Here is an 18,454-nt window from a genome sequence, read left to right on the forward strand (position 1 = left end):
AGATCAGGCTTGGCCAGGTCCGGTGGGCACAAGCACGCTGCATGAACAGGTGCCCCGGGCCTCTGCATCCTCTACGGCTGTGACATCAACACCTCTCCCTCCGTTCCTACGTACGGCCTCGCTGGGAGGTCCCCATGAGCAGCTTGGTTCATGGGTGACTCAGTCAGCCTCTCACCTTGGCCTCTTCAGTGTTTATGCAACGGGCTCATGAACACAGCAGCTATGATGGCAGAGACGGGAGTTGTGCACAAGTCCAACAGCGTGGACTCCCTCCCACCATGGCTGTTCTAGCTGCTGTTGTTGTTGAATGCGTGACTGGACAGCCACACGGACCAACACCCAGCACCTGATGTGGTTCCATCCCCTGTGAAGACCAGCTAGCGCAATGATGGCCACTCGATTGTATCAGACCCCTTCCACCCTGGTAGTTCATTCTGACTGAGATGGACAAGTATGCCGGCGGGTATGTCTTTTGGATCGCACCGCTGTCCCAGGGCTCACAAGTGTCTGGTCCACTAAAGCGGGACACCGCCCAACAGCGTGTCAAACCAAGAGACTCACTTTATGGCAAGGGAGGTGCAGCAGTGGGCGTGCGACCATGGACCCCACGTGGTCCTACACTAATACGCCACCCCATCCAGAAGCCGCCAGCCAGCCAGAGTGGTAAGAGGGTCTCATAAAGAAGCTGAGGCACCAGCTCGGAGAGGACATCCTACGAAGACTGGAGCTCTCCCCCGGGATGCGACTGACTCCTTAAGCCAATGGCCATTATAGGGCAGTACGTCCCTAAGAGTAAGCGGGGCACAGCACCTGCTTACTGTAGGAGTGGCCCCATTCAACATCACTCTCAGAGACTCCCTTGGGAGTAGGGATGCCCACTTGAAGAACTTCTGCTCCCATAGCCTGAAACTACAGGCTCAGGGGGTCGAAAGGTCCTGGCTCCCAGAAGGTGACCTTTCCACCAGGGTTCACATAGTAAGCGTTACAATGGCTGATGCCTGGTCCCTTGGGCTCTTTGAGTCAACAGACCAGCAGGCCTAGAAAAGGCTTACCGATACTGGCAGGGATGACTGACCCTGATCATCATGAGGAGACAGGTCTGCTACTATATAATGAGGCAAAAAGGGATATACTTACTTACGTAATCCTCTTTTAACCACAGACGATTTTTTGAAAATACGTCAATATATTTTTAGCACATTTTGTCAGCTGTAATTATAGAGCCAAGTTATACTCTGGTAAGGTAAGTTTGAAAATCCAGTCCTTGACTCTGCTACCTACAGTAATTACCCCAAAGAGACTCTAAAATGAGAATCCATCCCTCAGGGCAGTTTGTTTTCTGGGGGGGAAAGGCTGTCCAAATGTTTCGTTTTTAAAGCAGCTCACCCTTTCAGAGCAATGTCATTCCTTTTTCAAGCACAGAGGAGAACATTTATGTGGTACAAGAGGAAGTCAGAGAAATCAGCCCCAATGTAGCAACTTTCAGAATACAATTATTTAACAGTTATTATTTATTATTTTTAAAATTTAGACTATCTATTTTGGTGTAACTGGAAGATTTGAGTATAAAATCTAACCTATGGATGATAAAAGGCTTAGCCAAGAGGAGATGACCATAAAACTAGGTAAGTCAAGGCAGGACTCCAGGAAAAAGGAGGAACTTACTCCACGCAGAGGGCACGCATTTAGTTCATGGCAGAACAGCAACAAGATGTCCCCTCTGACCCGTGTGTCTACAAACTGAGTCTGTGCTGGCACTCCTCCCTGCCTCGAGCACAGCCTCGAAAATCCTGAGAGTCTAACGTGATCATTTTGTCAGTCTGACAACCAACTCTGGCCTCTGCCTCTAAGACAGCTACTCTAATACCCACAAATGAATGCCTGTTTCTTCTCTAATAAAAATCAAAGCCCCTCAGATTCGAGGAGTTTCCGGGGAGACACTGGAAGCTATGTCAGCATTAGACTTTAACAGTCTAAAAAGTAACAAAAGCTGTTACAGTTACAGCTAGGATTCTCCCTTTGTCTTAAAATTAAAAAAAATTTTTTTAAGAACTTAACTACAATTAGAATGTCATTACTACAGGCACGGCTGGGTGGCTCCATTGGTTAAGCGTCTGACTTCGGCTCAGATCATGATCTCAGTTTGTGAGTTCTAGCCCTATGGAGCTCTGTGCTGAGAGCTCGGAGCCTGCAGCCTGCTTGGGATTCTGTGTCTGCCTCTCTCTCTGCCCCTCCCCCACTCACACTCTGTCTCTTTGTCTCAAAAATAAATGAACATTAAAAAAAAATTTAAAAATATCATTACTACATCTGCTTTTTCTGGAATTACCTTTAGTTAGTAACTCAGGAATTGAGTGATTTCTCATCGCTTTCCACTCAAAACACCCACTGACACAAGGAGCATTATTCTTTTTTTTTTTTTTTTTTTAAATGTTTGTTTTAGAGAGAAGGGGGCGCCTGGGTGGCCCACTGGGTTGAGCGTCTGACTTCAGCTCAGGTCATGATCTCACAGTTCGTGTGTTCGAGCCCCGCGTCGGGCTCTGTGCTGACAGCTCAGAACCTGGAGTCTGCTTCGCATTCTGTGTCTCCCTCTCTCTCTGCCCCTCCTCCCCCACTCATGCTCTGTCTCTGTCTCAAAAACAAATGGATATTAAAAAAAATTTTTTTAATGTAAATTAGAGTGCGTGCACGAGGGGGAGAAGGGCAGACAGAGGGGGACAGAGGATCTGAAGCAGGCTCTGCACTGACAGCAGACAGCCTGATGTGGGGCTCAAACTCACGAAGCGTGAGATCATGGCCTGAGCCAAAGGCAGACACTCAACTGAGCCGTCCAGATGCCCCACAAAGAGCACTATTCTCCTACTGAAAAAAAAAAAAAAAAGAAATCCTTTAGTCAGAACAAGAACGAGTCAATAATACTAAAGGCACATAGTTAAGAAAGTTATGACAAGGAAGCACTTTTGTGCATCCTACCAATGATTCGATCAAATCCAGTGTTTCTAATTATCAGTAGTCTTCAGGCTAGGCCTTGGCATTTGAAAGGGCAAATTTCCAGCCCTTACTTAACCCCTTCTGGCCTTTCCTCTCTCTGAAATAAAGTATGATTGTGGGAGGGAAAATCTCCTGTTTCGCTATAGGTGACAGAGGATAGTGGGCAGTACAATTATTTCCTTTTTATTCCTTGTAAATTTCAGTCCTAAATATAGAGTGAATCAGCACTGACAGAAGTAAATATGTGAACTTTAATGAAAAGACTAGTAAAAAGGAAAGAACACAAAAAATGATACAAATTCAAACCAAGTAAAGTCATCGAATCTACATATGGTTTGGAAGGGAATGAAGCAGAATGAAAATAGCTGAAGTTGTCAATGAAAAGGATTGTTCTTTTTCTGTCTAGCTCTTTGTGCAAAAAAAAAAAAAATTTTTTTTAAAGGCCTAAGCTACAAAATTCCCTAAGTACAGAAAGTATCCGAAAGCTCTGAAGAAGGGTCAAGAAAATATTTTTAGAATTTCATGTTGATACTTTTTTTTTTAGAAACAATGAGAAAAGTCTGGAGGCTCATTTGAAATTACAAGACAATAGAAGGGGGAAAATGTGCTTTTAAAGTGTAGATAGTCCTTTTCTATACCAATAGTTTCTTAGGTACTCTGAATGTTTAACTGTAACACGAAAGGCCAATCATGTCTCTCAATGACTGCAGTCTGAAAAGTAACTTTGGGCTAGAAGAGGTAGGCTGGGAGAGTTTATCCCTAAAGAATGAAAACTCTATTTTCTCTGGCAGTTTCATCTAGATTCTTCGTTGGCACAAAAGCTGGAAATTCTTGAAATGGTGGATACCTCAATATTTTGTTACACTTTGCTCCAGTAAGAGAAAAAAAAGTTTTCCTTCAATTTACATAGCTTTATGAAATATAAAACTATTTTGATAGCTTTGTCAGCATTTCTAAATTCTAACCAAATGTCTTCTAACATAATAAAAAATACCTTCTGGACCCCAGCACTCTTCTTGGAATTACCCTTAGCATTCCAATCACCCAAGTTAGCTAACAAAAGTTTTGAAAGCAAGATTTACTTGCCATCAACCCTCCCACGACCGGGCCCTACAGGCTACAGTTATTTCTGCTCCATCAGTGAAGAAGTGAACCCTGTGGATGGAGAGCCTTGGCCAGTCCCCAACACCATCCCACCCTGTGTGCAGAATGGGGAAGCCAGGAGGTCAGAGTTCATCCTACAACTTCTGGTGGAAACAGGAAGAAGAGGAGGCCACGTTTTCCCACTGTGACTGCTCCTGTAAGGGTAGTAGGCCCGAAGCTGGAACGGCTTATCACACGGAGGGAGCCTGCCTGAGACTGAAGCCGAAACAGAGGGAAGCACTGTTGAGAGGTGGAGAAAACTTGAGTTTAGGAGACTTGATCCACCTGAGTCTGAAGCCAGTGTCACTGGTAGGTTTTCTGGTTCCAAAGGCCAATGGGTCTGCAACTCCACCCCTGCCAATTTTTCTTTGAATCAATTTGAACTGATCTTGCCCCTTGAATGGAAAGAGCCCTATATTTGTTGAGATGCTTTTAGCTGCAAGTAAAAGAACACCTGCTTAAAAATGGCTTCAACAACACATGTTTCTTATTTCATACAACAGGCAGCTCCAGGGCTATCAATTCAACAAAACAATGATGCAATCGAGAATCTGGGTTTCTCATCTGTCTCCCTGGCGATCCTTAGCATTCTGGCTTTTGTCTTTGAGCCACAGTGATGGCAAGATGGCTCCCAATGCTCCAGGCATCAGATCGTTACACAACTGAATCAAAGGTACGGGAAACTTCTCATCAGAGAGGATAAGGCACACTCCACCCCCACACTCTGCCCCGTGGTCTCACTGGCCAGGATGGGGTTTCACACTGCCTTGCTGCCTTCACCTCATTCAACCAATCAACGGCAAAGGAGAGTGGAATTATCACGATGGCAAAGACCAGTCTTGACTTGGAGGGGCACGCCTTCCTTGAGTGCACTGTGGCAAGATACCTGATCAAAATTAGGGTTCTATTTTCAAGGAAGAAGGGGGCAATGGCCCTTGGGTAGGCAACCGACAGTGTCTGCTATAACTCCTAGTACAAGCACTGGTGTTCACTGACCTACAGTTACCCAAACATTCAAAGAGTGAAGAACGTGACATTCCAAACCAAATGATAAGAACCATCATTTCCATGGCACAATAACTAAACACACATCAGCTATAGTTCTTATTCTAAGAAACTATGAAAGCTGACTGCAAAACTGTACATTCCTTGGAGTGGTGTTTTAAGTCTTTACTGAATGTCCCAGAATAGGTGTTAGTTGTGTAGGCTATTTTCAGTGTCCTGATAGCAGAAAAGGGATGATCATACATTCTTAGACCTTGAAGGCTTTCTATCTCGTTAGCTAAGGCTGTTAGAATCTGCCGGGATGTGCAGCTCAAGAGCCTGCTAAACAGAGAATAGGAACTCTAAGTAAAATTGTTTTCCAACTCTTGACTGAAGATCAGTACTATCCAGTGGTGTTTCTTCCTTAAGATATGGCATCACTGGGGGGTTACAAGGCTCACATGAGGTGGCAATGCAAAAGCTCATAGGTGAGAACTAGGCACCACTTAGAGGAGTAATGTGAAGCCCAGGGAAAACACAGGAGGGGCTGAACCAGCTTAGTAGGAATGCAGACGATGACAGGGGACGGGGAATCAAAGTCTGAACATTCATTTCCAAAGTTAAGCTAAACCATCAATGTATTATAAAAATATTACTCAACCAAGCCTGTGAGGCAAAGAAAATTAACTTACAGAGAGCATCGGTGGTGATGAGGGAAAATTAAATCTCATGAGTAGGCAAGTGGAAAAAACAACACAATATCATAAACTGATAAATGCCTTAGCGGGTCTCAGTGAAACCTTATTTACCATGCCTTAAGCACCCCCAAACACATTTTTGTCTTGATTTTAATCCTTACTGAGAAGGAAGGTCCCTGCTTCTTCCTTCATTAACCATTTCAATTAACTTTCATGTGAGCTCACATCTATTATTACACTGATTCATTCCCTCTAAATAGGAGCTGATTACCTTTTTTTTTTTCCTTTTTTAATTTTACTGAAGTATAGTTGACATACAGAGGCTAGTTATCTTAACAATTTATTGCCACAGGAAACAAGAAAGACATGCAAGTGAGGTAGAATGGAATACTCCTGAACACCTTAGATCTCATTCTGACATTAGAGTGAGCCATTTCTCCTACTTAGACCATGAAGTCAGCGTTCCTTCTGGCTGTAAAATTCAGTGACCCTATGAATTAAGTGTCCATTACTTGCCTTAGTAGACTTGGGTGTCTGCATAACCTAGTAACAGAGGTCAATGTGCCCCGAGGGTAGTTCTAGAAGCAGAACGGGGGGGGAGGGGGGGGGGCTTCTATGTGACCTTTAGGAGGTCATCACTCCTGAGTCACGGTGTCCTCATCTGTAAAATGGGATCATAACACCCTCGTGGCAGGTTGCAGTGAGGATTAAATGAAATTGGGCATGTACCACATCTCATGCTGTTTCTGGCACTAGGAAGGCACTCAAAAAATGGTATTATTACTGCTTTTATTATAGGATCACTGACAAGCACTTACCTAAAGAAACAACAGCAACACTCTCTGGCAAGAAATGTAATCTGTATCGGATCAGTAAATGCACCAATATGATGCAGATAGCTGTGGGAAAAAATAAGACACTGTTAAAACAGCACAATTTCAAATAATAAACACCAAGTTCAAAGCAATGGTTACTTCTGGGGGGGGGGTGCTGCTGCTAAGGAAAATGGACAGCGGACAATGACATGGGAAACTTCAGTTCTTTTTCCAATCGCTTATTTCTTAACCTGGAAGGAGATTCACAGTGTTTTGTAACATTGTCTCCAGATTTTTTATATGCCTGTTTATTTTCCAGTGGTTGCTCAAAGAGCAACAGACATCTAATCTTTTCCCCTAACTGCATAAACCTTATACAATCATGTATTCAAATCTCTAATTCTGAGAAATGGTCTTCAACTTTTTGGAAGTAATCACCTGGAAAATCTGAAATGGGAGGAGGAAGTCAGGGAAATCAATCCCTTTAATCAAATATAACTGCAACAGAATATGTTGCCACAAAGTGTTTTGCCACCATGGGATTGGTTTTCTTTTCACAGAGAATGAAGTGAGAGTATAGTCCACAGAGAATTAAGTCAAAACTGTGGTCTGGTGGGGAGAACATCCGAGACCTAAAGATGGGGTGCCTGCTCCTCAGCTAGGTACTGGGGCTCCCACTAGTTGAGGGCTCCCCATGGCCAGACACTGCACTGAGTACTTCTCAAACACAGTCTCATTTAGCCCCCAACACCCCTCTTAATGAGCTATTATTACCATAATCTCCTTTGATTATAGGCACAAAAACAGGCTTCAAGAGGTCATGTCACTGTAGGTGCTGCAGGGTTGAGCCCGATTCCAACCCTGTGCCTTTATGTTTTTGTTTTTGTTTTTAAGTTTTATTTACTTATTTTGAGAGAGAGAGAGGGTGCAACTGCCGAGGCCCATGCAGGCCTCAAACTCAAGAAACTGTGAGATCATGACCTGAATCGAAATCAAGAGTCGGAGACTTAACTGACCGAGCCCCCCCAGGCCCCCCAACCCTGTGCCTTTAGCCATAGGCATCCACCACCTCCCTTCCGCCTGTCTTCATTCCTCAGTCACCAAAACAGGAATCATGTTTAATTTTGCTCACAAGTGGGGCGGTCACGAAAAGAAACAAAAGAATGTAAAACTGAAAGAGATAAGTATCTCTGGACCCTCCCCCCCATAAGAGTGTATTTTCACATAAATAATTCCTAAATGTAATTTCATGGCCCAAATGCAAGTGTGCGTATCTCTTTCTTTTATTATGCACCTAGGTGGGATAGCATCTCATCAATCACAGGACTATCTTAACAGTACTAAGTATAACTGTTGCCTTTTTTGTAAAAGGAAATGTTTAAACAATCTGCATAGTGGTTAAATGGCCACCCTCAGAGCCTGCACTGACAGACCAGATATTGTTAGGCCCACCAAAAAGCACCAGGTGGCCAGAAAAAGGAAACAGTTGTAAATATAGAAATTTTGTCCTTCTTGCATTCTGTGCTTTCAACTATCAATCTGTGGTGTTACTTTATTATAAATATTTAACCTAGTTAGAAAAATCCTACATTAAATACCAAGAGCAAGAAAAATGTTCTAATGCATAAGCACGACATGTGACTAGTGAGCAGGCCTACTGTCTAAAAAGGCAGGTACATAAGTGGGCTGAATATAGATCTAGGGAGTTCACTCAGTTTCTGATCTTTCTTTGCACCAAGCTAGATGAAAAAATTAATTGAAAAAGTTTATTCTCGGGGTGCCTGGGTGGCTCAGTCGGTTAAGCCTCCTGACTTTGGCTCGGGTCATGATCTCATGGTTCGTGAGTTTGAGTCCTGTGTTGGGCTCTCTGCCATCAGCACGGAGCCTGCTTCAGATCCTCTGTCCACCCTCCTCTGGCCCTGCCCTACGCACTCTTGCTCTCTCTCAAAAATAAATAAACATAAACTTAAAAAAAAAAAAACTTCAAAGTTTAGGGGCACCTGAGTGGCTCAGTCGGTTAAGCGTCCGACTTCGGCTCAGGTCATGATCTCGCAGTTTGTGTTTGAGCCCCGTGTCAGGCTCTGTGCTGACAGCTCAGAGCCTGGAGCCTGCTTTAGGTTCTGTTTCTCTCTCTATGCCCCTCCCTTGCTCACGCTCTGTCTCTCTGTCTCTCACAAAAATAAACATTAAAAAATTAAAAAAAAAAACTTCAAAGTTTAAAAATAAATAGTTTATTCTTGTAAATCAAACAACAATTTGCCCCTTTAAGACAAAGGGGAAAACCATCTATCAACAGAGAGTGCGAAGTAGGAGGTTCAGCAATGCCAGGGAATGGTCTTCAACCGTTTAAAAGAATGAGGTCTGAAAAGATGGCCCAAAGAATGGATGAAAATATTTGTAAATCATTAATCTGATACAGGTCTAGCAACCAGAATACATATGAACTCTGACAACTCAATAACAAAAAGACAAACAATGGAATTTGAAAATGGACAAAGAACCAGAATAGACATCCCTCCAAACAAACAAATGGCCAAGTAGCACATGAAAAGATGCTCAACCTCATTTGTCCCTGGAGAAATGCAAATCAAGACCACAAGATGCAACTTCACACCGACCAATGAGTAAGAGATGGTGATAATTAAAAAATAAAACAAAACACAATGGAAAAGAACAAGTGTTGGCAAGGACGCGGAGACACCGGAACTCTAGGCCATTGCTGGTGGGAACGAAATATGGTACGGCCTCTGTGCAAAGTATGAGTTCCTGAGAAAGTTACACATAGAGCAACCACCAGCAGCTCCACTCCTGTATGTACGTATGTAGCAAAGAGAAATAAAAACATACATCTACGCAAAAACCTATACACAAATGTCGACAGCAGCCCTATTCACAATAGCCAAAACACAGAAACAATCCAAATGTCTGTCAACTGGTGAATAAACATAATGTGGAATATCTATAAAGGGAATTATTATTCAGCCATAAAAATGAATGTACTTCTAACACACGCTACGACACGGATGAACCTCGAAGACATGATGCTAAGTGAAAGAAGCCAGACATAAAAGACCACATATAGGGGGCGCCTGGGTGGCGCAGTCGGTTGAACGTCCGACTTCAGCCAGGTCACGATCTCGCGGTCCGTGAGTTCGAGCCCCGCGTCGGGCTCTGGGCTGATGGCTTGGAGCCTGGAGCCTGTTTCCGATTCTGTGTCTCCCTCTCTCTCTGCCCCTCCCCCGTTCATGCTCTGTCTCTCTCTGTCTCAAAAATAAATAAAAAACGTTGAAAAAAAAAATTAAAAAAAAAAAAAAAAAAGACCACATGTTGCATGATTCTAGTTGTGTCTGAAATATTCTGAGTAGGCAAATTCCTAGGGATAGAATGCAAAATAGTGTTTAGTAAAGACCCGGGGTAGGGGAAGATGGGGAGTGATGGCTTTCGATGGACACTGAGTTTCCTTTTGGGGTGATGAAAATGTTCTGAAACTAGATAATGCTGATCGTTGCATCGGCATCGTGAGAGTCCTAGATGATACCGAATCGTACACTTTAGATAAAATGGTATATATTTTATGTTTACTTTAACACACATTCTTCAAAAAAAAAGCAGATATAAAAAAATAGAACATAAAAGGATCTCCAAGGCATCTGTGAGATGAAAAAGCAAGTTACTGAATCCTGTTTGTATTAAAACAAACAAAATCCAAGCTCTATGTGCCTTTACAAATGAATGTGCATATGAATGGATATATGTAGATACACACACAAGTACACATTTTCAAGTAACCTTGGAAAAAACAGAGCAAGAGGCAAAGGTTTCTGTGAGGTATGGAGGGTAGGTACACCGCAAGTTAATGTTTCTAAACATTCATGCCTGAAGTAATCATTATGGAAAGTTCATCAAAACAGGCGTATCAATTTTAGTAACTCCATTCAGTTTAATGGAGTTAAATAAAATGCATGTGCATAATGGAGTTATATAAAATGTATGTGCCTTGGGGCGCCTGGGTGGCTCGGTCGGTTACGCGTCCGACTTCGGCTCAGGTCATGATCTCACGGTCCGTGAGTTCGAGCCCCGCGTGGGGCTCTGGGCTGATGGCTCGGAGCCTGGAGCCTGTTTCCGATTCTGTGTCTCCCTCTCTCTCTGCCCCTCCCCCGTTCGTGCTCTGTCTCTCTCTGTCTCAAAAATAAATAAACGTTAAAAAAAATTTAAAAAAATAAAAAAAATAAAAAAGTAAATAAATAAAATGTATGTGCCAAATGATGCTAATTGTTAACTCTAGTAGGTCAATAAAAATGACTCACCATTGTTTCTGCAGAGTCCAAGATCAGCAAGGGTTAAATGTAAGTCAACTGATTTCAAGCTTCTAAAGTCAAAAGTAACTAGAGTTTTGGCATCCTTTCTCAAAAAAGGGGAACACACTGTAATCCTTTGACAAGCTTAAAGGACATAAAAGTTACAATTTCATTTGACTTGACTAAAACAGTAAGCAAAAGTGGTTAAATGTGTTCCAGGTTAGGAGTTCCTGAAGTCTAGAATAAATCATGGACCCCAATTTCCCTCAATTCACTACAGTTCATGTACTCAGTGAGTTAGCAAGATACCTATTTAAAAAATTTTTTTTTCTTTTAATCTTCATTTATTTTTGAGAGAGAGAGGGAGACAAGAATGCAAGCAGGGGAGGGGCAGAGAGAGAGAGGGAGACACAGAATCTGAAGCAGGCTCTAGGCTCTGAGCTGCCAGCACAGAGTCCGACGCGGGGCTCGAACTCACGGACTGTGAGATCATGACCTGAGTTGAAGTTGGAGGCTTAACTCACTGAGCCACCCAGGCGCTCCAGCAAAATACCTATGAACTCCAATTTTTTATCAGATTTATATGTTTGGACATCTAATCAGGAATCAATATACAAGATACATATTTTGTTGATAATATACAAGAGAAAAAATGTCTTCAAATTTATTTAAAAAGAAAGCATTCCACTCTGATAATGCGTGCTGACCTATCCATAAAAAATGGAGACATCAATTCCTAGACTGCCAACGGTCTGATTAGGTGAAAACAAAACGCACCTGACACTAGTGTGACTGTGAAGTCCAGGTTTACCATCTGTTTGAAAAGATATCCAAGTGAAATACACGACACTAGTAAACAGTTTAGACCTTTCTGGCCCCAAAGATGTGTTACCGCTGTGCTGGGTTTGGCCGGGATTAAAAGCACTATAACCACCTGCTTTGTGGTCTCAGGCACAAACCAACCTTAAACGCTCCACACCCTGAAAATTACTTTGAAAGTCTGACTTATTCTTTTTATCTTCCCATGAAAAAAGGAGACTACAAACCAAAGTTTTCTTCCGGGTCTCTGCCTTTTATGTTCTCTGCCATTATGAAGCGGACAACAATGTAAAGAGACTAGGAATACTCGTCCTTCAAGATTATGGATTCAAGTACTAAAGATTTCTTGACCAAGAACTGTTTTTCTTTACATTCAACTACCATCACAGAGTAAAAAGGAAAAACAAGAGTCCTTGATTGCTGAAGTCATCCCCTAGAAACAGAAACAAAATTCAACTACATTCACAAGGTAAAAAATTATCTGGGCATATCAAGTCCATACGGGACGATGAACGCCGGTGGTTTGTGTACTTTTTCTGTATTCTATTTAAAAGGTTTTTCAGGACACCTGGGTGGCTCAGTCAGTCGACTCTGATCTCGTGTCCGTGGGTTCAAGCCCTGAGCCGGACTCTGTGCTGACAGCTCAGAGCCTGGAGCCCGCTTCAGATTCTGTGTCTCCCTCTGTCTCTGCCCCTCCCCTGCTCGTACTCTCTCTCTTTCTCTCAAAAATAAACATAAAAAAATTTATTTTTTTAAGTTTTTTTGGAATCTATGAGAGATAAGGCTGAAACCTCAGGCTGAAAACCTGAGATTTTATTTTTTTAAAGATTTTCTTTTTAAGTAATTTCTACACCCAACGTGGGGCTTGAACTCATGACCCTGAGATCAAGAGTTGAATGCTCTTCTGACTGAGCCAGCCAGGCACCTCAAGTCCTGGGATTTCAAACAAAATTATTATATTAAAACTATTTGACCATTAACCAGAAAATATAAATATGCCAACTTCACTCTTCAAAATAGAGTGTGGATTTGGGTCAAATTCAAAGCTATTTCTTCCTTAGTCAGCTAGTCCAAAGTGGCTACATAGTTTCATCTGTTTGTTTTTTTGTTTTTTGTTTTTGTCTAAAACAGTTCTCTACGGTCTCCGGGGGGCATCTAAACTATCACCTATTACCTAAATTTCTTGACTGATGTCTGGCAACCCAAATTTTAATCTCTAGTCTCCCCAAAACCAGGCAAGTCAATCACTTCATCTCTCTGGACCTAAATTTTCTCACCCGTTACAGGAGGAGGTTGAACAAAATGAGTGAATCTGTTCAAAGAAAAATATTACATAAGTAAATAACAGCACGGGTGGTACACAGATATGGTAAAAGTCACAACCACAGTTAATGGGAAAGTTAAAGGGGAAGGAAAAAAGTGTGCTAGGGCAAGGGTGTCTGATCTTTTACTCAGTGGCAAAACCTTTAATAAAATTTACATGGAAACCTGAGAGCAAAGTGACAAAATGCTGTCTCTGGTCAAAAAGGCAGATGCCCTCCCATTTGACTTACCCCGCCTCCATTATCACCACCATCTACACAAGCATACACACTCACGAGCACAGCCTGAAACCCACTATACTAGAAGATGCTCAAGGTTCTTTCTCGGTCAAAAATCCTTCCTTTCTTCCAAATGATATCTAAGACATTATAGAAAGAGCTCTTCAGAATTGCTAAGCTCGGCGATTTTACAAAGAAAAAGGAGTACCCTGTTATGTTATGAACTGATCATCGTCCCTCAGTGTCTGAAGCGCAAAAACCAAATGGAAGGAAGACTTGACATCAAGTAAATGGTGGCTTAGACAGGGTGGACCTTATGGACAACACACACAGACACTCAGGATGGCAGACGAGGGTGTCTCCACATTCACCTAGGACGAGGAGGCTGAAGAAAATGGTCATGCCGCTTGACTGTTCCTCCTGCTGAGCCTGCTCCCCCGTTTGCACGGGGAGAATGGGCTTGGCAGGGGTCGGGAGCACCAGTTTCGTAGTGACAACCAAGGTAGTGTGGAGAGTGACATTGAAACCTTCATGAGTTGTATTAGGGAACCTGTTGGACATAAAAAGCAGCAGTATTAGATAAAGGGAAATGGGCCCTGAGTACCAACACGTGCGCACGCACACACACGCAGAAGGGGAATCTGGCAAAGAGGATGATGGATTCACAAGTCTTAGAACCAAACTGATCCAGAAAGTTCCTGCCTGCCACAGCAGGAGAGTACCAGTGGCTTCAGGTGCTCTGAACCCAGCCGCTTATGGGACAGAAACAAGGGGGGAATTGGGGCCAGCGTAGAAATAAAATGCTGCCTGCTCTTTGGCATTTAATAAGGGATTCAAACGGAGGCACACTGGACTGTCATCACATTCCAAGATCCAACATTATTTACATGGCGCCTTTATTTCTCCAGTTTACATTCTTTTCCTTGAATTATAGCTGCAAGTTGACGAAGCCACCTGAATTTACCCAACTGTTGATCCGGTTGGAACACCTCACCCCACTTGACAAAATCCTTCTCAGATTTCCAAAGGCTCAACGTCCCCTGTAATATGGCATCTGTCCCGTTTCTCAGTGCTCTCCTTGCTCCGGGGTAGGATTGTTAAATAGGGCAATATTCATATAATAATCATTGCAACTGTGATTATAACAGCTGGTGTTTGAGTAATGCTTCATGCCAGAGACTAGGTAACATCACAACCTCTCATTTCATAGGCAAACCATGCCTGAGATGGGGACGATTACTTTCCCTTTTTTACCCATGAATAACTGAAACTCAGAGAGGCTGCATAACGTGGCCAATATCTCAGTTAGCCAGCGGCAGAATCAAGCTTTGAGACCAAACTTGAAATCACTGGGGCCATACCACCTCTTTTTTGCTTTGCGCTGCTGAGGCCCAGTTCAATGTCTGCAATAGAGCACACACTGGGTAAATAAGCTGCCAAGATGAAATGACCACCCAGCTGAAGAGACGTATCTGAAAAGATGTCAGGTGAGGGAGTCAGATTTCAACCATGGGGGTTCCTTCTTAATTTTGACCTACCCTTCCACATAGGTAGGGCATCTGTAACATGCAATAGATTGTGCCCGGCACGTGCGGAGACAGACTAAAGAGTGGTCCTTCCCCCAGAAGTACCTGGAGGACACTGGACGCCTCACACATCTCTATCTCATCTCAGCTAGCCCCTCACTCTTTCTATTCCAGCCATCCTGCCTTTCTTTCTGTCCCTAAAAGACACTAAGCCCTTTCTTGCTTCCAGCCATTTGCACTTGCTTGTTCCCTCTCCTATCCCTCCTTCTTGTCCTTAAAGTTTCAGCTGGCATGTCACGTCTTCCTGCAGGGACGCCCGCCCTAACACTTCCATTTCCTTTTAGAGCACTGAAGTCATCTTGCCTATTGATGGTCTATTCCCACTAAAATGTAAACTACCTGAGGGCGGCTCCTGGTCGGCCTCCTTCACTACTATGTGCCCAGGGCCTGGAATAGAGTAAATGGCCAACAGTTAATGAATGAATGAATCTCGGTGGAGGAGACAGAAGAGAAAAATGACCGTTACAATGGAAGAGGCGGCTGGCTAAGTAGAGGGGTAGGGGACTTGCTGGAGGAGGCGGCGGAGCTCTCCCCAATATTCAGAAGACCGAAAAATGGGAAAGTGAAATCTGGGTTGCGGTTTCGGCCAGACGGCTTTCGAGGCCTGCCCTGGGCTGTCGATTCCCTGCACGAGGATCTGACCTCCAGGAGGCTTAAGGGCCGGGCTGGGCCCAGGCCCATCCCTCCCGCCCTCCTCGCTGGCGCCGGCATGGTTAGTCCTGCCCAACCGGCACAAGGAGCTCCGCCTTTCAGGGCCGGAGGGCGGCCTGAGGCGCTCGCTGTCACACCCGCCGGGGCCCAGCCCTGCCGCCTCCGCCGCCCGGGAAATGCCCACTCACTCCTCTTCCGCCATCTTCTCCCCCATCCTGCGGAGCCTCCAAGACCACCGAGTTCGGAGCCGGGGGCTAGCAGGGACTGCTTTTGCTTCCGGCTTCCGCTGCAGGCGCGGGCTGGCGGACGAGCGGGGGGCGGGGCCTCGGCCGCGCGAGGGCGGCCCTTCTGTCCCTTCGTCTCTGTGGCCTGAAGGTGGGAGGACCGTGCCAGGGCCCTTTTAGGACGCCTGACTGCCCTGCGTCTGGGGACCTTCTGGCCCCATGAAGTTTTGGCCTTTCTTCATCCCAGGGCGGGGACGTTTTGAGGGAAGCTCCTGTGAGGTCGTTGTGACTCACCCTGAGAGCAAGCACTCTCCATCCAGTGTGGAGGACTGCGTTCCGAAAGTTGAGAAGGAAACGTCTAACCGAGGTTACACAAAGGGACCCCAGGGGTACACTTCCCCGATCTGAGCCCCAGTTTTCCTCGCTGTAGAGAGAGGACTAGCCACTTGGGCCTCGCAGAGTTGTGCAGTAGTCTATCTGTAAACAATTACTGAGTTCTGACTGTATGCCTATCATTCAAGTAGGTGATGACGATCTGGTCCTGGATCTTTCATTAATTTGTTCGTGGAGTCGACTGCATGTGCCTAGCGGTGGTCTGTAGGGTTGAGCATATCAGGAAGGAACGAGGCAGGGTTGTAGGGGTAAGAGGGACCCCGTCGGGAGGACTGGTACCCTTGTGTAAGGTCTTTGGAAAGGACACCACCTCTGCTGTTGGCCACCTCCTTCCAGGTCCAAGACGTCATATCTCATAGCAGCTGTAGTAGCTGCCTGAACCGTAAACTTGTCTCTGGCTCTGCTGTTGTTCCTCGCGGCCTTCTGCACCGCGGGCTCCAGCGATCCTTGGAAAACATTTTTCAGTTATTTATTTAAACAATCTCTACACCCAACCCCAAGATCAAGAGTTGCCTGCTCCTGGGACTCAGCCAGCCAGACCCTCCCCCCTCCAGTGATCCTTTAAAACTTCAGTCATTTACAATGGAATGTTACTTGGTGATCATGAAGAAAGAAATCTTGCCATTTGCAACAATGCGGATGGAGCTAGGGTGTATTGTGCTCAGCAAAATAAGTCAGGGAAAGACAAATACGTGGTTTCACTCGTATGTGGAATTTAAGAAACAAAACAGATGAACACAGGGGAAGGGAAGGAAGAAAGAGAAAAACAGAGAGGGAGGCACACTGTAAGAGACTCTTAAATACAGAGAACAAACTGGGGGTTGCTGAAGGGCAGGCGGGTGGAGGGATGGGCTAAATGGGTGGTGGACATTAACGAGGGCACTTGCTGGGAGGAGCACTGGGTGTTATAAGTGAGTGATGAATCACTGAGTCTACTCCTGAAACCAATACTACACGGTACGCTAACTTGAATTTAAAGATAAGGGGTGCCTAGGTGGCTCAGTTGGTTGAGTGTCCAACTTCTGGTCAGGTCACGATCTCACGGTTTGCGGGTTCGAGCCCCACGTCGGGCTCTGTGCTGACAGCTCAATGCCTGCTTTGGCTTCTGTGTCTCCCTCTCTCTCTTCCCCTCCCTCACTCACACTCTCACTCTCTCAAAAATAAATAAACATAAATTTTTTTTTTAAAATAAATTAAAACAAAACAAAACACCTCTAGTCATTGCCCTGCTTAAATTGGAACCTCCACTGGCTTCCAATCTCAGTCAAAGGAAAAAAGACTTAGAAAACTCACAAGACTCAACCCTGCCCCATTTACCCCTCAGAGGTGGATGGACTCACTCCCTCCTGCACATTTTCCACTGTGGTCACAATGGCTTCTGTGTGAACTGGGATCACACCAGGTACTTACTGGTGTACTTGCTCAGCCCTTTGTTTAGAATACTCCACTTGTGGGTTGTCCCTTGGATCTCACCTTTTCCCAGTTTTAGGCTTTTTGTTTAATGCTTACCTTCCTTATCCTGACTTCGCTGACCACCCTGTTTAAAACCCAAGCCCCCTCTCCTTCCCCGAGTTATTTTTCCCCAAAGCATTTTCCTCCACAAGGATGTAAACTTCCTGAGTGCGGAGGTTTTTGTCTGCTCTGTTGTTTCATCTCCAGAACAGCACCTAGCGTACAGTAGGTGCTCAATAATAAAGGATCATCAAATAAATAAAGGAGTGAAGAAGTTAACTCTAGATGTGTTAGGAAACAGAAGGGTTTCGAGAAGAGGAGTGCTCTGACCTGACTTTTATCGGGACAACTTTGCTTGCCTGTGGGGAGTTGGGTGGATGACAGGCCTCTGGCCAGCTAGGAGGCTTTTGCACTAACCAGGGTGAGAGCTGATGGTGGTTTGGATTAAGGTGATGTGCTAGAGATGACAGGAAGGATTGGATTCTGGGTACATCTTGAAGGCAGGGTTTGCTGAGGGACTGTGGTGTGTAAAAGAAAGCGATGAGTCAAGGATGACTTCAAGGTTTTGGTCCTGAAGAACTAGGTAGAGAAGAGAGCTGTCTGGCTTACACCCAAAGTCCCCTGCCACTCCAAAACCTCTTAGGGCTGTTGACAAAGCTGAGAGAATATGCTTAGGACCAGCCAACGTTTATTGAGTTCTTCCTGTAGGTGTGGTGCTCAGCTATTGTTTCCTTAATTCTTTTCTTCTTCTTCTTCTTCTTCTTCTTCTTCTTCTTCTTCTTCTTCTTTTTCTTCTTCTTCTTCTTCTTCTTCTCCTCCTCCTCCTCCTCCTCCTCCTCCTCCTCCTCCCCCTCCTCCT

General features: G+C 44.5%; 1 protein-coding gene across 2 annotated transcripts in view; it reads right to left on the reverse strand.

Annotated features, from left to right (window-relative positions):
* Positions 1 to 15,926, reverse strand: part of SLC9A8 (solute carrier family 9 member A8) — a 68,009-nt gene extending 52,083 nt beyond the window's left edge. The window contains exons 1-4 of one of the 2 annotated variants that reach the window (XM_049650619.1): positions 15,715 to 15,926; positions 15,215 to 15,262; positions 13,661 to 13,839; positions 6,635 to 6,715 (exon numbers count right to left, since the gene is read on the reverse strand). In XM_049650619.1, the coding sequence (XP_049506576.1) occupies positions 6,635 to 6,715; positions 13,661 to 13,839; positions 15,215 to 15,262; positions 15,715 to 15,740 (334 nt within the window). In that variant the 5' untranslated portion in view covers positions 15,741 to 15,926. The remainder of the gene's footprint in view (positions 1 to 6,634; positions 6,716 to 13,660; positions 13,840 to 15,214; positions 15,263 to 15,714) is intronic. The other variant, XM_049650620.1, reaches the window with a different exon arrangement.
* Between the last annotated feature and the right edge of the window lie 2,528 nt (positions 15,927 to 18,454).

Source organism: Panthera uncia (genome assembly GCF_023721935.1).
Source record: "Panthera uncia isolate 11264 chromosome A3 unlocalized genomic scaffold, Puncia_PCG_1.0 HiC_scaffold_11, whole genome shotgun sequence".
Classification (NCBI taxonomy): Eukaryota; Metazoa; Chordata; class Mammalia; order Carnivora; family Felidae; genus Panthera; species Panthera uncia.